The 15,575-nt window shown below is 40.9% G+C and overlaps 1 protein-coding gene across 3 annotated transcripts in view; it reads right to left on the bottom strand.

The window, feature by feature from the left end:
- LOC126379902 (potassium voltage-gated channel protein Shaker) overlaps positions 1-15,575 on the bottom strand; it is a 198,683-nt gene that overhangs the window by 33,049 nt on the left and 150,059 nt on the right. Inside the window, exon 1 of one of the 3 annotated variants that reach the window (XM_050028896.1) lies at positions 11,665-12,233. The exons of the other annotated variants lie outside the window; for them this stretch is intronic. Coding sequence (XP_049884853.1) covers positions 11,665-11,777 — 113 coding nt within the window. The 5' untranslated portion in view covers positions 11,778-12,233. Of the gene's footprint in view, positions 1-11,664; positions 12,234-15,575 lie in introns of those variants that run through there. 3 annotated transcript variants of the gene reach the window in all.

Genomic DNA, 15,575 nt, shown 5'->3' with positions numbered 1-15,575 from the left:
AATTTTGTCCAGAATTTAATTTCCTCTGTAAACTAACTGCAAAATGGCAAAAAAATTATAAAAAGTCTTATGAAGAAGAGCTCTTCTTTAATGTAGCAGTCATCTAGCTTCAAGATAGTGCTTGAAAATTGCTGAGCGGGCGTTGAGAGTGGTCTCGATAGGTTGTAGACAATGCCAAAGAAGACAATAAGTACTACAGACATAATAGGTACCTATTTTGTTTGTGGATGTTGTTGTAAGTTAACCATGTGGCTAGTATATTCATTTTAATTATATGCATAATTAAGTAAATATATGTATAGTGAAAGTAGGTATTTAAAACTCCGCCAAATGTTGCTCAATGATTAAAAACACATAAAAATATTTTAGTTACATAACATTTGGGACTAACATATCTATTTAAAGTCGTCAAATTCAAATATATTTTTATTCAGTAGGTGAGATAGTTACACTTTCAATAATTTTTAACATAACGCAAGTCTAATCCCCCTAAAACTAGTGCAGCTTCTCATTGTAGGCCATCCTACAGATAAGGTACCTACTACGGGTACTACGGAGCGTCAATATATGTAAAATGGGTACCTTATGGCAGAAAACTGATGCTTCCCTGTTCCAACTATTATATCCTGCTTTTTAAAAACATGTTGACTCGCGGCTTCCTGTGTCGTCCGAATCCTCCATCATCGATATTTTTACGCTTTCAATATTGTTCACGTATTCAGGCGTATTCAAAGTAAAGACGTCTGTTGCATCCAACTACTATCAGATTGAATAATACCTACTGTCTATTCAAATGGCGTTCGGAATTCAATAAAGCGCACGAGAAACAAGAGAGAATACCGAACAAAAGGCGTTCAAAGGAATTAGAGAAAAGAGCGGCCTCCGTATCAGCATTGATCCCGCCGTGTAGGCATACACAAAAACATCTGCGTTCAAGGAAATGAACCGTATTACTCTTCTAACATTCTATAGGTATAGTCTAAATGTGCTTAGGTTGTGGATGTTAGAGGACTTCAACATGAGATACTTAATTCTTAGAACAATACTCACGATGTCATGAGTGTTGTTAGTTCATCCGAGAATCTGGGAGGATGTTAGTAGATGTTGTTGTCTCGAGGTGGCGCACTCACCAACACATGTCGAAATATTCCATAACAGGGACGCTCTACATGCGTGTCGGGCGAGGAGATAGGAGGGCGGGCAGCGCGTGCAACGGGCGCACTCTGCCTGACCGTGTGCCTCCCGGCAGACCCGACGACGCAACATCGCAATGCCAGTTTAATGTATCGTGACGCAAACATCCTCACCGCTTAATGACAGCCGCACGACGACACCGCCCGGCTAAACATCCGCACACATGGAAATAGACACAATACTAGGACCATACGTACCTTTCGTCCCCGCCTTGCTCTTGGGCCCGGGGGCATTCCTGCCTCGGCCTGAGGACAGGCGTCAGCCCCCATTTCTCGACCAACTCTATGCGAGCAATGGTGGCTGCTCAATGTTAATATGTCATCGGCTCGGAGCAGGTGCGGCGGTGCAGTGGGGACGCGGCGGAGAGGCCGGCAGGCCCGCTGCGCCCCCCAGCCGGCTCGTGGCGCGCGCCGAGGCCGCCACCTTACTCGCGAGCCATGCCCGTGCTCGGTCGCACAGCGCGTGTCCTTGCTGCGTGCTAAGCCTCTGCGGCTCGGTGCGTCTCCGCGAACCTCCTCATAATGAGCTTAGAACGCGGCGGCGATCGCATCGTGCCCGTTCGCGGACACTGCGGCACGCCCGGAGCGGCCGGGCAGCGGGCGCGCACCGCGCACTCTCTCTGAGGTGCGCAACTTCTTATACGAATATCTGCCGCCTAAAGCGCGCGATCACGGTCGCGCGTCTGACAGCTATGCGACGACGATCATTAAACTAATGATAATTTGTTGATTATGTGAGAAAGTTCGATATATTGAAGATATGTATCGGTATGCGACCACCGCTGACGTGATACGTTACGGGCAGTGTCCTTTGTGCGAGTCCTTACGTAATGCGTATTCAGGGCGCGTGCGACGGCGCCTCACCGGACGCGACGAGTCATGTTCTCGGCAGATAGCCGCGTGGCGGGCTCGGTTCGCGGAGGAGCGCGTGTGTCGCCGAGACGCGGCGGCGGCGTACTGGCGCCTGGTGGCGGACCCCGCCTCACCCCCCGCAGCCCGCGCAGCCCCGCACCCGGCCGCACGCGTATCGACACCGCGCGCCAACCACTGCATCGCACCGGGCGCGCCCCGCGCCGCTAGCGCTCGCCACGCTGCCGCCGCCGCTGCACGCTGGCACACGTGCCCGCCACGCTGCCGCCTCCGCTGCACGCCCGCATACGTGCTCACCCGCGCGCCCAGTCTGTCGCACGCAACACCTCACCTCGTTACGAGTTCCTATGAAAACATTCGCTTTCCGTGCCCTTACATACTTCTTCCAAGCCTCCAATTCACTTTCTTGTGATTTTTCCGTTATCACCTGTTAAGATTAAAACATGAACACTAGACTCTTAAACCTGCTACTTTATGTGCTTTCGCTTGAAGATAGGACGTGCCGTATGAGACAAAATGATTCAAATTCAGTCATCGACTCTAATGATAACATAAAATGTGTATGCACTATAAAGCACAATTAACCAAATACAAAAACTAGAAACCGCAAACTAAAAACCCAACTTAGCTTCGATGATCATGACACTATTGTCATGACTATTCGTACGTGAATCTATCACTATCAAATAAGTAATCTTAAAATTAGCGAGATGCCACCTGCAATATGAATTAATTGTTTATGTATACGTAAAATTTTACATCAGACAAGATTCCGCACTGGAGTGTTCCATAATGCTGTAGTACCACATTAGGAGGCAAGTAATTAACCTTGCCATATCACACACTGAGAGCCATTTTCACTTCACTCACTAGGTAGTACGCGATTGAGAAGTGTCAAGTTGTTGCACCGACTCTCCATTCAGTCCAGCTGGGAGACCAGCGCACTACTGCATCAGCGTCGCGATCTCATGCAAGCAGCGAGGCGACTTTCCGGTGCCAATTCACTTACTAATCTAGATGAACGACTAGTAACAGCCTTCACAAAACGTAACTGTGAGCCAAGTTGTTCGATCTGTTTATGGTGGACTAGTGACCTTCATTCGAATAGGGTTATGTTGTTGAACTATGTTTTTAGAGTGGCTATTTTGCATGTGATCGTTCATTTACTTTGACCTTGTTTCGCATATTGATTCACCCGTTCGAGGTGCACTCGTCTTGTCAACTAAATCCTATTTTAGCAGCATTGAGCTTCACCGTTTGTAATGGGTATAATTATCTAAGTCAGGTGTACCCAAAGAAGGAATACTTAATAGAGTTACATTACAAGAACTGTGAGTATCTTATATCTCCAATGGCTTGGTGTAATATCCAGAGATATCCTCCGCAGTAGGGTAAAAAAATATGTAGGTACTGCAGACTCGGCATAATCTCAAATTAACAGAAAAACGAACGGGGTTTCCACATAATTTACCTTTGCTTGGTACAAATGTACGTAAAATTACGCCCGTACTCTTTAATGGGGTGGGCACAGCGACTGCAGCCACTGTTGATACGAAGTCCTAAGATGGATATGGCGACTTTATGGGTTAGCCTATCGCTCTTAGGTAGAGTACAATCCCTCTAACGGGATTTTACTACATACCCAGGAAGATGAGCAGCTGAATGTACTCTTTGTTTTTTATTATTACTTAGTCCAGCAAAGAAGCTACTGCTTAGTAATCGCTACTAACTTGTTTTACAACGATTCATTTCTACAAAATGTATGTATGTATGTATGTTTCGTTTAGTTCGCTTCATTACATTTTACTTGCATTGCTTAATGATGGTATGATGGTGGATGGTGGTTTCCAGTCTATGACTCTACGGTAATATTTGTTACCTAAGGTAAGGGCCGAGCTTAATATTAAGTATAAATATAAATGTAGAGGTAGCCGAGTCGTCTTTGAAGTCAGGATTGACAAAAATTGCTTTTACGAGACCCCGCGCTTAACAGGAGTGAAAGAGATGGCACACACAAAAAGATAATATCGATTCGGACAACTCTTGCGGAAACGAAGCAAGTTAGATGGTTGCATTAAACCTGATTTTCGGCAGAGTTCTCTTTGCTATACGAATACTATTCTTTTATTTATTTTACGATTTATTTTTTAAATGGATGCAGGTCTGCTGGATAAACCTTTTGTGCAGAAAATCATCTCAATGCAGTATGTTTTTGTTTCAACGACACAGCGCTCCTTTTCAGCACGTGTCTTTTGAACTCGATTGCTTTTCCTTTGAACACGATATCTCGCTCACTATCAAAGCTTTGTGAATATGACGATAAGTTTTTCGCGTACTTATTTACATTCAAAAGTAAGTAGTGTGAGTTGCTGAGAGCTCTGTGCGAGGTGTAACAAAGGATAGAAGGGCTTTGTGACGTCGATGTTTCGAACGATAATTTGAACATCCATCCATTTCAGCCAACAATATTCAGTTGTAATTACATTTTACACTCGATTAAAATTACAGTAATTCGGTTTTTTTTATTAACAAGTAACATTTATGTTAATAAATGTATAATATATACATACTCGTACTATATATCATCAAGACATTTTGTGTATTTTTGAGTGTTCCTTACAAATAAACTGTCTCATTAAAATGAATGCGACACTTGTGCAAACGAAGTTCACGTTCAGGGTTATATGTCAAAACATTTCATTCAGCCGCTATATTTTGAAAAGCAAGTACTTAATTAAAAATCGCATTCGGGCCTTTTGATGCAAGCAGTATTCAATTAAAGAGATTCAACCTTAACCTTCGCTTGCGGCGCTACGTTCGTATGAAAACAAGGTTCTGCGATGGTTTTATTTGACACAGAGACAGCGCCTACACGGGAGGGTTGCCACTTACTTCAAAAATAACACACAGGATCTAGTCATATTCCCGATTGAGGTAGTCAGAGCTCTAGCCGAGCTTTCGTTAGACCAACATGATAGTCAAAAAATTACGTTCTTTTATGGTAGCAGGAATTACTTGTCTAGCAGAACAGAAAAATGCAATAAAAAACACAAATCATGTTTTCTGATACTTTTCGCAAATTATCTTTTCAATGTGGGAATGGAGAAAGAATAACTCGAGTCCAAACTTCATTCAATGGTTGAAAAGTAGGTAACAAAATTAAGGAATTTAAAGTTTACCTGACTAAATAGCGAATGTGTCCGAGGCAAATCACGTAAAAGAAAAACCAAAAAAGTCATGGGATACAATTCAGAGTGCATAAAGAATAACGAGAAATTATTTAAAAATTAGGAATACATTTTCAGTATAACTAAATACTGCAAAGCCAGAGAAAGTAACAAAATGAGGAGATATGATTTAAATTAATGACAATGTCGGCCAAATAACGAAAGCCACTTGTTTGCTGAAAACTACAGGAAAAAATTACAAGTGATAATCGAATCGAACAAACTTAATTAGCCTCGCACTTCTCGCACAGAATTGACACATTATATTATAATAATAATTATATGAGGTGGTATAAGAGATGGCAACATTGGCAACCCTGTGGAAGCAGTGCTCGCTGTATTGCAGTGGTGAACGATGCGGCGTGACGTCAGCGCGGCAGACAAGGAGAGAGCATGCCCTATTTACCCCGAACGGAAAAACTGGAGCTTTGTCACGGATGTTCCGAAACTTTTCCTTATAATTAAACGTTGGGTTAAGCGACAAAGGGATATTCAATACTTCTATCCCCTGTAAATAATATCGCACAAATAAACCACTTGCCCTACTGTCTTCTATCGGTGGTTTTTTCGTAGACTTATACATAGGTAATGGGAAAATAAATCTTGTATGCGTCCCCTTTGCCAAGCCAAATGCTAATAAAAGTTTCCTCTGATTAGATTCAGCTGCGCCGACCTAAAATAATTATAAAATAAAAGGCTTAATATTAGTAGCTTTTAAGAAAAGTAGGTACCTGGGCGACCGAGGTTTCCTCGAGTTCTACGAGTTGGCGCCAAAATTCTAAATATTTTTTTTTACGGAATATCGTACTACTTATATATACTTAGAAGCTTGATAAAAGTAATTTTATCCTAACTGATCTAACAACTGCTTTCAATATGCACAGGTACAATCATGGGATACAATATAAGAATTGCTCCTTTAAAGATGACAGAAAAATTAGGAATTATTACCATATTTTCACAATATTCACATTATTTTACAAGGTATTTTATTTAATGTATTTAATGTGTTAATTAATAAAAAAAATATTTCCTATTGTTTATTGATTACTGATGAAGTAGGTATTTCGTAACAAAGTTAAATGATTAGTACCATTGCTAATACTGATAAATTATATTTTAATAACCAACTTCCGCGTTATTAATTAAAATAATAATTATAAAATAAATATTTCCAATAATTGTTTTTACGTTGATTTAATATTTTATAACCACATAAAATAATGTTAATAATGCTGATAAAATATTATTGCTTTGCGTCATTAGTTTTGCGTCAGTAGGTAGTATAAAATATCATGAATCTAAACCATATGCAACGATAGTTATATCGTGGTAAGTGCTTGATAGAGAGATACGGCAGATCTCAAACGTAATGCTAATTAACGGCAGAAGGTGAAGCGTGCCCTAACGAACGGCTGTGTAAGCATCCATTCGTGACGTGCATCTGTGACCTAGTGGCGGCGGCACCGCAGCGTCTGCTTCCCTCTTCTCCCGACGTCGCACTGCTGTATCATTCCCGAAGGCTGTGGGGAGAGGGATCCCCTAGTACCGCCCACCGAGCCGACCCCCCTCGCCTCGCCCTCCGCTCGGCGCCATGCCGGCTCACTCGCTCTCCTGAAACTCCAACTTGAGATCGCTTCACACTCCAAAAGAGCCCGCTCTGGATCACCACCCAGGTTTATAACGCTCCGTAAGACACACAATAAAAGATACTTAAATGCAATTAAACGAATATCACCTCAATGTGAAAACACCTTCAACTAAATGTGAAAATCAGGAAGGAGCTTCAAATTGTTGTCTTGTTACTTTAAGTTACGTAGCAGTGCTACGATTGTCGTAGCAAACGTCTACGTGGAGATCGTAGGTAGGCATTGATTTCATTCGCCGACATTGAATGAGTTGAGCATGTTGTTGCGGTCACTATACACAGAGAACAGATACGGTCGATTTTTCGTTTTTAATAATTATGTATTACACGTATTATATAATTTATTTATATTTATATATATTTAAGAATATATATATTTAAGACTTGATTAGTTACAGTTCGTTTAGAAATGAATGATTGGATTTTCCAATTTCATTTTTATGGTTCTGAATACATGTTTCAATCTGTAGACTATATTTCAAATTCATGCTGACCACATTCATAAAAGAAATATTCAGCGAATGGCCGATAGAAATATTTGAAAAAGGAAACAGATATTTTGTATTTGTAGGTCACGAGCAGATTGAGGCAGGTGAATGTTTTTCAATCTCTGTCAAATTGCTAGCCTTCCGCGGAACAGTCTTTTGCTTGGGTTTACATATGCGCATATGTTAGTACTGAAGACAGTTTAATTTGTTTGTAGATTTCAATTTACTTTCGCCTTGGATGTTGATTGTGCAACCATAGCAAGTAACCAAGTTATAGGAGTTATTGAAAGACGGTTTATGTTGCTGAAGTCCGCGAATATTCTATTACTAACTAAAGTTTATACCAATCAGTGATAACAGTTCTAAGTTTCCACTTCGCTGAAACTGTCTTCAGTTTTCCTAATGTGAAATATCAGTACCACTTCGAGACCACATTTCAAATTTATTTCTAAAGAAAATCTTAAAATTAGCCGCGAACGAACCAGTTATGAAAACAAAAAGAATTTATCTATTTCGTGATCTTATCTACAGACATTTTTCGCCTACATATTTTCGAGCGAACCCATTATTATTTCACGCTCACAGCGCCATCTGGCAGGGAGTAGCAGTAATAGCTAGCATCGCTCACAAGTAGTATTACTAAAATAGACCATGAAATAATAGTACTTTTATATTTTCGAGCCGCAAATATAATCTTAAAGTAAAACCAAGATTATTTTCGACGAACGTGTATTAGCAGTGGAACCAAATACTTGAAGTAAGTTCTTCTTCTGTCCGCTAGATGGCGGCGACGGAAAAGTTCGTGATACAAGGTCGTTAGTCCCTTCAGCTGAATAATTTAGACAATTTTAATAAAGTCCACTATTATGTTCGATGACTGTTGTTATGTATAACGTAATCGAAACATACATTTTTTTCCATTCTGAGCATGTTCGCATTATTTTGCCATCATATTGATTGTACCTGTCAGATTGAAAAGTGTTGTTGTAGGTACTGGCGTTGGTAAAATTCCAATATTCCTAGTTCGTAAATTCCTCATACTGAGGTTAGGAGTATGTCGTGTATGTGAGAGTTCGCCTTTGTCGTGTCGGAATGGAATCCAACCATTCTTCATAGAAACCTTGCGCTTGTTCACTATTTTCAATCGCAATTATTATTTTTATAACAAAAACTATGTTTACGACTCGTGTAGACGTAGGAAATCGATACGTTTTAGACTAAACTTAGTGAACGCGGTACTTTCAAAAGTAAAAGTAAAATAAAAATGAAGCTATGTTGTGCTGCTTATTATTACCAGCCATGCCTACCGTGCAAATCAACTCAAGGATTACGTTGTATATCTAGGGCAATGGGCTGGTAAACTTTCATATAAGTAATGTACTTTATCGTACATTTGTGCTAAAGGCATAGGTCATCACCAGCCCATTAACGTCCCCACTGCTGGGGCACGGGCCTTTCTCTATGGATGGATAGGGAGATAGGGCCTTAAACCACCACGCGGGCCCAGTGCGGATTGGTGGTTCTTAACGACTGCTAATGCAGCCGGGACCAACGGCTTAACGTGCCTTCCGAAGCACGGAGGAGCTCGAGATGAAATCTTTTTTTTGTGGTCACCCATCCTATGACCGGCCTTTGCGAAAGTTGCTTAACTTCAACAATCGCAGACCGAGCGCGTTTACCGCTGCGCCACCGAGCTCCTCAAGGCATAGCCTAAGGCATAGGTACAAATATAAAATAGTATTACTTCCGTTCGATTTGCTAGGCAGCCACACTAGTGTGACAACGTGTATGTTTATTTGTATACTGTATCTACATAAATGTGTATGTCTCGAATAATACCTGCTCAGTAGCTGGTCAGGTGACTTTTAACGGCTTCAAAAAAGTATTGTTTCATTTGGTGAATGTTTCTCAGCTGTCTGTATTATCTTTTGTTTCTGTTTTACATCCGAGTTATAGGTAGGTAGGTAATATAATAAACCCCGATTTCAGGGTAGCAACTTAGAACGACTTGCCGTACTTGTACCCTCTCTAGGTGCGTCACATAATACCCTCTAGTGTGCAATATTGGAATTGTTAAAAATAAACTCAAACATTAACATTAGTAGAGTAAGATGATCCGTGCTTCGAAAGGCACGTTAAACCGTTGGTCCCGGTTACTACTTACTAAGTAAGTAAGCGTAAGTAAGTAGTCGTGACATGAGCCATGTCAGGGACCTTTGGCGGCTCAATGATAACCCTGACACCAGGGTTGATGAGGTTAGTAATTCACCTCACAATCCACACGATAGAAGAAGAAAAGGAGAAGAGGAGAGATTAGTATATTTTCTATTGTGAGTTGTAAGCGATTAATATCAAAACGAGAATTCGCAACGGTTCAACAATGATAAACTGGACCGAGAGTTTTCAAATAAAAATCTTTGTTTACCTGCACTTCGAGCGCGAACATTTTTTAATGAAGTTAAGTACTGTGTTCCACCGCTGTACCGGCAAATTTTAACATGTTACCAAAAGTTAAAGCTTTAGTACATAAAGTATTTTGTTGGAGTCAATTAATTAAAAGTTATCCGTGGGGAGTACACAGTAAAAAATAAAAATCTAGAATTAAGAATTAAGCTTAAAATCATGTTTTATAAATCAAGGGGTGAGTAAATGAAAATCCATAGTCACTTCCTACCCCAATAGGAAATAGGCGTGATCTTACGTAAGTATGTATGCTTATAAACTACGCGAAGTGGCAACATCTTAGCTGTGAATGAAAAGCGGAGTTGTGGCCAATAGTTGTGAGGGTAATTAGTGGATTCAGGTTCACCCATTGCCAACTTTAGGGAGGTTGCGAGGTCCACACGTGCCTGGTCGCGGGATTACGCAATAGCCCCCCACAAGCCTGTTCCAATCCTCAATATATGCAAATTGCCTCGTAAAGTGAACGGGTAAAGTCTGCCGGCAATATGCGTGGCCTGCTACTTACACTATTTCCTTTATTTTATTTTTACAGTTCCGTAAAACAGGACAAGGAGGTGTAAAAATCCTAACTTTACAATATGTTAAAAAAATGAATTCAGAATACATACATACATACATAAACTCATGCCCGTAATCCCAAATGGGGTGGGCAGAGCCACAAGTAATCAAAGACAACTTGCAGCCACTGTTGATACGAAGTCCTAAGATGGATATGATGAACCTTATGGTGATAAGGGATCAGCCTATCGCCCATAACATTAGTCCATCATGTTAGAGGACGCAATCCCTCTGAATACAAATAGGATATAACCCAAACACGCTGTCGAGGTAATTAAACTCCATCTGTCTAATTTATTGATTCATTGAACTTGCGACGGTGAATGATTTTTAAAATCGGCTTATAACATAACAGGGATTGAAGGCCTGTTTTTCAGAATACCACAAACAGCATTATACGTCCCGTTGCTGGGCACAGGTTTCCTCTCAATCAACCGAAAGGGCTTTTGAGCATATTTACTTCACTACGCTGCTCCATTGCGCGTTTGTGGAGGTGTTTGAGGTGACCCGCCAACCCATTCGTCTGAATTTATAAACCAGCTGAAGGCCGACTACTGACATGTGGTATCTATAGCTGAGACCGACAATTTTGCGTGCCATCCCAAGCACAGATGAACCCGATATAAACGGTCAGACTCCAATGACCAACCGCATCCGACATTGTTAATATTGTTGATCGGTATCAATCATCTTGTAAGTAGGTATAACTCTACGGTTTTTCATGTTCAGTTATTATTTTTATATGGCGAAATCCAAACTCAAATTATCAATCACTGGGTAGCCTCGTTACTTGGGTCACTTTGTTTAGCTTTTCTTGATAGCGTTCCATTTCCAGCTAAAGCAAGACCTATTACTTATATTAAATCTTCATAGCTTGACTATATCTCCCTTCCTCTTATAAATTGCATTTTGTGACACTCCGCGATTTATCAGACTGTACTTTTTAATTAAAGGCTGAGAATAAAGAATTAATCTTTCTGACAAAGTAGTTCACTTCTCAAATAATACGCTCCCTAAATAAATATCTTACCTGATCGATGATTCGTAGCGCCAAATTGATTTAGCAAATGTAGGAATTCTAAACACAGTAGGTACCTATGTAGGTGTTATTTGTACAACACGACATGATGGCAGTTATTAATAAAACTTAACAAATGTTACTTGTAAATGAGGGGCAAGTGTGAATGTAGGGGTGTGTGTGTCAGTGTGCGACTTACGCCTCAGTGTTGTCGTCTCTAGACTCGGAGCGCTCGGCGTTAGCCTGCTGTCCGCGGCGATGTCGCGCGCGCTGGTCGTCGCCCAGCCCGTACAGACCGGCGACCGCCGCCATAGCGTCGGCGGTTCACACACCCATGCCGACTTGAGCACCGTCAATCACATCATCTCGCGGGGCAGTTCCCCCGCGCACCACGCGCTCGGTCCCTCCCCCCGCACCGCACACTCCACTCGCATGTCTCTCTCCACCCTACTGGAAGCGGTGCAACATCACAACCCGCTTGCAAACAGTCTTTCGTTCTCCCGTGACAGCTCGGCTGAACACAGGTGGACCGCGCATCACAACTGTTTCGTATAATCTACTATACTTTTAGCTAATTCAAAAAATTTGGACGCTTTTCTTGGTTCAGTATGTAACTTCTTCTACTAATCACAATTTAATTATTGTATCTTGTCATAAGTTAAATTGAGAAAATAAGCGACAGTATTATTATCTACTTGTTATTGTTACGGTTGGTTTATTGGCTTCCTTAGAGATTTTATAAGGAGTATATATGTTTTGTTCTTCTTCTTTAGTAGCGGCTGCAGCATCTGCACATGTTAGAATAGATATTATCTTACTTATTTATTTTTAACTTTCATCCATTTTAAAATTATTGCGCTGTGGTCCCGCGTAGGATTATACCGTTATTCGAACTACTCAGGGAATATTGGCTCCATTATTTTATTAAATTGCTAAATCGTATGTTCATAATAACTTAAAACAGTATGTGTGTAGTTGCTTTGACGTTAGTTTACGATAATACTTGCTGCACATAGAGCTAGGAAAGCGAAGCAAGCATTCTGGACCGCGGGATTTAGTATGAAAACGTATACAAAATTCTAAATGCTTGTGACGCTTTCCCAGCTCTGTGCGCATTAAGGTTAACTTGATCTGGTTGTTGTGAAACTTGTGAATAGATAGCATTAGTACCGTAGATGATAGGTATAAGTATTATGGAGCAGTAGCCGCGAAGTGGCGCCCACCTGACTCGAAGGCAAGCAGGCTTGAACGAAGCAGATTAATTAAAACTCGACGCGATGCTTACTACTGGGAAATAGTTGGAAAAACCGTGAGCGCTGAACACAAATAGCGCTTTGCTTTTTATAAGTTTTTTTGCTTCGGAGAAAAATAATAGGCAATGACTACGAAGCAAAATAAGTACCTAATACCTACGTTGAATGTAGATGTAAATTATTTTGAAAAGATGGACTGGAGGTATTCAAACTTCAACTTTAATTATCGCAGCAGCTTCAACCACGCCTGACACGGTTGCGTAGTTAAATAAAATGAATAGCAATCCGGTGAGTTAACGGCGACTGCAATACTAGCGTTGTCAGGTTTTCAATTTATCACAATCGCATCTCGGACGCGGGTCGCTACATGTCATTTAAGTAATCAAAGTTACATAGGTACTTCGTTTAGTGTTAAACCACTATCCGCTACGTAAACTAAAATATCCCTGTTCTTATAGAATTTATAAAAAGTACCTACTTTTATGAGTAAGCACCTCGTATATGTAACAAACACCGTAATGACCGAGTGTATTATGTTAGCTATTTTTAACCTAACAAACATCCATTCAAAGAAGTTGTCAAGTGCATGCCATTAATATTTAAAAAAGATCGATTGCGCGGGTTCCGCGAGTGGTATGCTCGCCGGGAGCTGGGAGCTTTAATCAAATTCATAAATTATTTATTATTTTGTTTCGGCTGATTTTGAAAGTAAACAATAATTTCCGTTTATGGTCTTTTCATAACGCTTCCATATACATATTTCATGGACCGCTAGATCCCTTTATGGTTGAACTGTTAATTGACCGTGTAAGGGTCTTGATGGGATCGTTAAAGAAAGAAAAACAGATACCTAAGGTTGTATTTTCTGTAAAAAAGCTTTGATTTTTAATTTATTTTTTTATTGTCAAGTTGTTTCGCAGCAGCGGCAGGTATCTTTGCGGGTGGATTGGTTCACACCGTGTTAACCTCGGTTGCTCCGAGTTTCTTTATATTTAAAACTTATACTAAGCCTTCTACATAAATCTTATTTAAAGTTTGCGCTTTTTAATATAAGTTATGCCTGTTTCTAAGTTTAATTTATAATTACTTGCAAACTCGGTAAACTACTTATATACTTATTTTCTGCCGAGGTTGAGGTTTGTGTGAGTTGTGGCATGTGGCATTGCGCACTTAATTTGTTCTATTTCATACTGTACAGCGGATAGCAAGTCATCATTTAATACTTATCACAATATTGCTAGTATCTATTCGCAAAGTTTAGAAGAAAAATTTAAGGATGTTTGTTTATACTTTATATTTGGTGCTGATTATTATGTTTCAGACAATGATAACATTCCTGATTATGAAATACATTTTTTGAATTTCTCTCCATTTTAGGGGCGACAGTGTGGTATAGCCAAGAGAAGTATTTTTTAACGATTTATATTAGGTCCAATATGACCGAGCAGCCTTCAACTTCAAATACATCCCGCTTTCTCTATGTTGACGACATGGCCCCGACTTCCTAATCACAATCCTTTGAGGAAGTTGAAGCAAACTTAACCACTGCGCTTGGTGTGCTAAGTGGGCCAAATCTCTCTAAAACCTAGTCGTGCGCCTTCCATCTCCACAACAGACAAGCGGGCTGTCAACTCAACATCTGTTGGCTTGGGACTCCGGTTACTCACAGCAATTTCCCGAAATATCTTGGCGTAATGCTCGATAAAGCTTTAATGTTCAAGAAAAACTGTGAAAGCGTTAGGCATAAAGTCACTGTTTGCAACGACCTCCATAAGCTGACATCAACGTAATGGGGAGTTCAAGTTCCTCAAGTTCTGCGAGCAACTGGCTTGGATTTATGTTTTTCAGCCAGCGAATGTGGAGCTCCGCCCACACAAAGCTGGTGGCAGCCTTAAATGAAATATGCTGGATCATCATTGGTTGTCTAGAACCGAGGCCGGTACAGATGCTGTATACACTGGCTGGAATTGCGCCACCAGATGTTTGCTGAACGGTTGCAAGCTCAGTTGAAAGGGCTAAACTCTAACTGTACTGTCGTCACCCTATGCACAATTATCCCACATTGCACCAAAGGCTTAAGAGCCCTAACAGCTTCTTAAAGGGTGTCGAGCCAGCTGGATGCAGCCTTTCACACTGGACAGCGACGCTACCTACTCCATTTGTCCCCCTCTCCCAGAACCTTCATCATCAGTTGACTAGGCCGACCTGGAAATCTTTAAATAGACTTCAAAGGTTGGCCGAAGTAAAGATAACCCGTCCAGGTGGGGTTTTCTGAACGGATCGGACCTGAGCGGCGAGTGTGGTGTTACGCCACAGACTATAGCTCACCTGACGTCCTGCCCCGCGTGTCCTGACACCTGTACGCGGGAGGAGCTGATGAATGCTGCCGAAAATGCTGAGCGGGTGGCAAAATACTGGGCTGAAAAAATCTGAATGCCATCGAAACGACAAGAAGAAGAAGATTAAGTCAAATTATGTAATCAAACAAATTCTTATAAACAGGGAAGCAACACCCTACGTGTGTGAATAAACGCGCTAAGTATATAAATAATCGAAAACAGCTAAGCTACTTTTTGTGAATTTTAGTTTTATTCGGTGCAGTTTCCAAGGGAGGGTTACTTAAGCGTATTAATCAGCCAAACACGGCCAATAGCGAACTCAGAGGAACAAGTTAAAAAAAGCCAGCAAATGAGAGTCCAACTCGCGTACCGAGGGTTCAGTGTCCAAAAAACATCAGACCTGCACACCGCCCAAACAAAGCCATCGCTACGCAATAGATAATGGCAAAATTGAAAGTCAAAGGTCGAGGAGAAATTTCTACTTGACAATAAGGTCACCTTTTGTACTCTTTATTTCA

The sequence above is a fragment of the Pectinophora gossypiella genome, chromosome Z (assembly GCF_024362695.1).
Source record: "Pectinophora gossypiella chromosome Z, ilPecGoss1.1, whole genome shotgun sequence".
In the NCBI taxonomy this organism is placed as follows: domain Eukaryota; kingdom Metazoa; phylum Arthropoda; class Insecta; order Lepidoptera; family Gelechiidae; genus Pectinophora; species Pectinophora gossypiella.
The sequence above is the reverse complement of the archived record's forward strand: the minus strand, read 5'-3'. Positions and strand labels throughout refer to the sequence as shown.